Genomic DNA, 1,142 nt, shown 5'->3' with positions numbered 1-1,142 from the left:
TTCGAGGCCAGCCTGGTCCACAGAGTGAGTTCCAGGATAGCCAGGGCTACACAGAGAAACCCTGTCTCAAAAAACAACAACAAAAAAAAAACTCATTAATTTAAAAATATGGTTATTTTAACTACTTAGAAAGATGATAACATACCTTAATGATTTTATACATGAAATCTAAATCCTAGGCTATTAAGGTGACTAGCTGTCATAAATATACGATTTGTATACTACCTTCTCATAGAAGTCCAAAATAAAATGCAACAATAAGGTATTGTTGCTCTCCAAGCGCACTGCAACCATGGACAGCCAGCCTATGTACTCAATCAATTGAGACACAGAACTCATGGATCCACCCAAAGTTGTCTCCCTGCAATAAGAAATCATAATACTTAGATATACACCAGTAAAAGTGTTCAACTTCCAAGTTAAAGGTAGGTGATATAAAGATGGATAGGGAATTCAAAAACTCTAAGTTCTTCAATGCACAAGTTACTTTTTTAAAAAAAATACAAGTACAGTGATTGACCATAGTATTACTCTTCGTGGTAGTGGTTGTTATCTTCCTCTTCTTCCTCCCTCTCCTCTTCTTCTTTTTTGAGATATAGCCTCACTACATAGCTCTGGCTGTCCTGGAACTCATTACTACAATGCAGAACTCAACAGATCTCCCTGTTTCTGCCTCCCAAGAGCTGGGATTAAAGGCATGCACCACCAAGGCCTAGCTCTCTTGTCTTCTAAGGAACCATTAAGAGCAACTCTAGCACTTGGAAGGCACTTAAGGAAGGTCAAGAGTTCAAACACAAATTTTTAGGGCCACTAGAGATACATGCACCCTGCTTCAAAAAAGGAAATCAAATGAAAATGATGTATGTGGGACTGGAGAGATGGCTAAGAGGGTAAAGTATTTGTCACGTAAGCCTGACAACATGAATCCAATCCCCAGAACCCAAGGACAGTGGAAGGAGAGAGTCGATTCTACAGCACTGTCCTCTGACTCTCCCATTCTCCATGGCATAATATGTACGTGTAACATGTATAAACACACTGCCAGACTAATAATAAGCACTACAAAATTGTAGGAACTGTTAACTTTGGATATCATAATGGTAGCATTTTAACAGCTGACATGGTATCTAGGCTTTTTTTTT

The 1,142-nt window shown here is 38.8% G+C and overlaps 1 protein-coding gene across 1 annotated transcript in view; it reads right to left on the bottom strand.

The window, feature by feature from the left end:
• Nucleotides 1–1,142, bottom strand: part of Cenpi (centromere protein I) — a 55,244-nt gene that overhangs the window by 13,379 nt on the left and 40,723 nt on the right. Inside the window, 1 exon segment of the mRNA XM_031368296.1 lies at nt 226–361. Coding sequence (XP_031224156.1) covers nt 226–361 — 136 coding nt within the window.

Source organism: Mastomys coucha, chromosome X, assembly GCF_008632895.1.
Source record: "Mastomys coucha isolate ucsf_1 chromosome X, UCSF_Mcou_1, whole genome shotgun sequence".
NCBI classification, from domain to species: domain Eukaryota; kingdom Metazoa; phylum Chordata; class Mammalia; order Rodentia; family Muridae; genus Mastomys; species Mastomys coucha.
The sequence above is the reverse complement of the archived record's forward strand: the minus strand, read 5'-3'. Positions and strand labels throughout refer to the sequence as shown.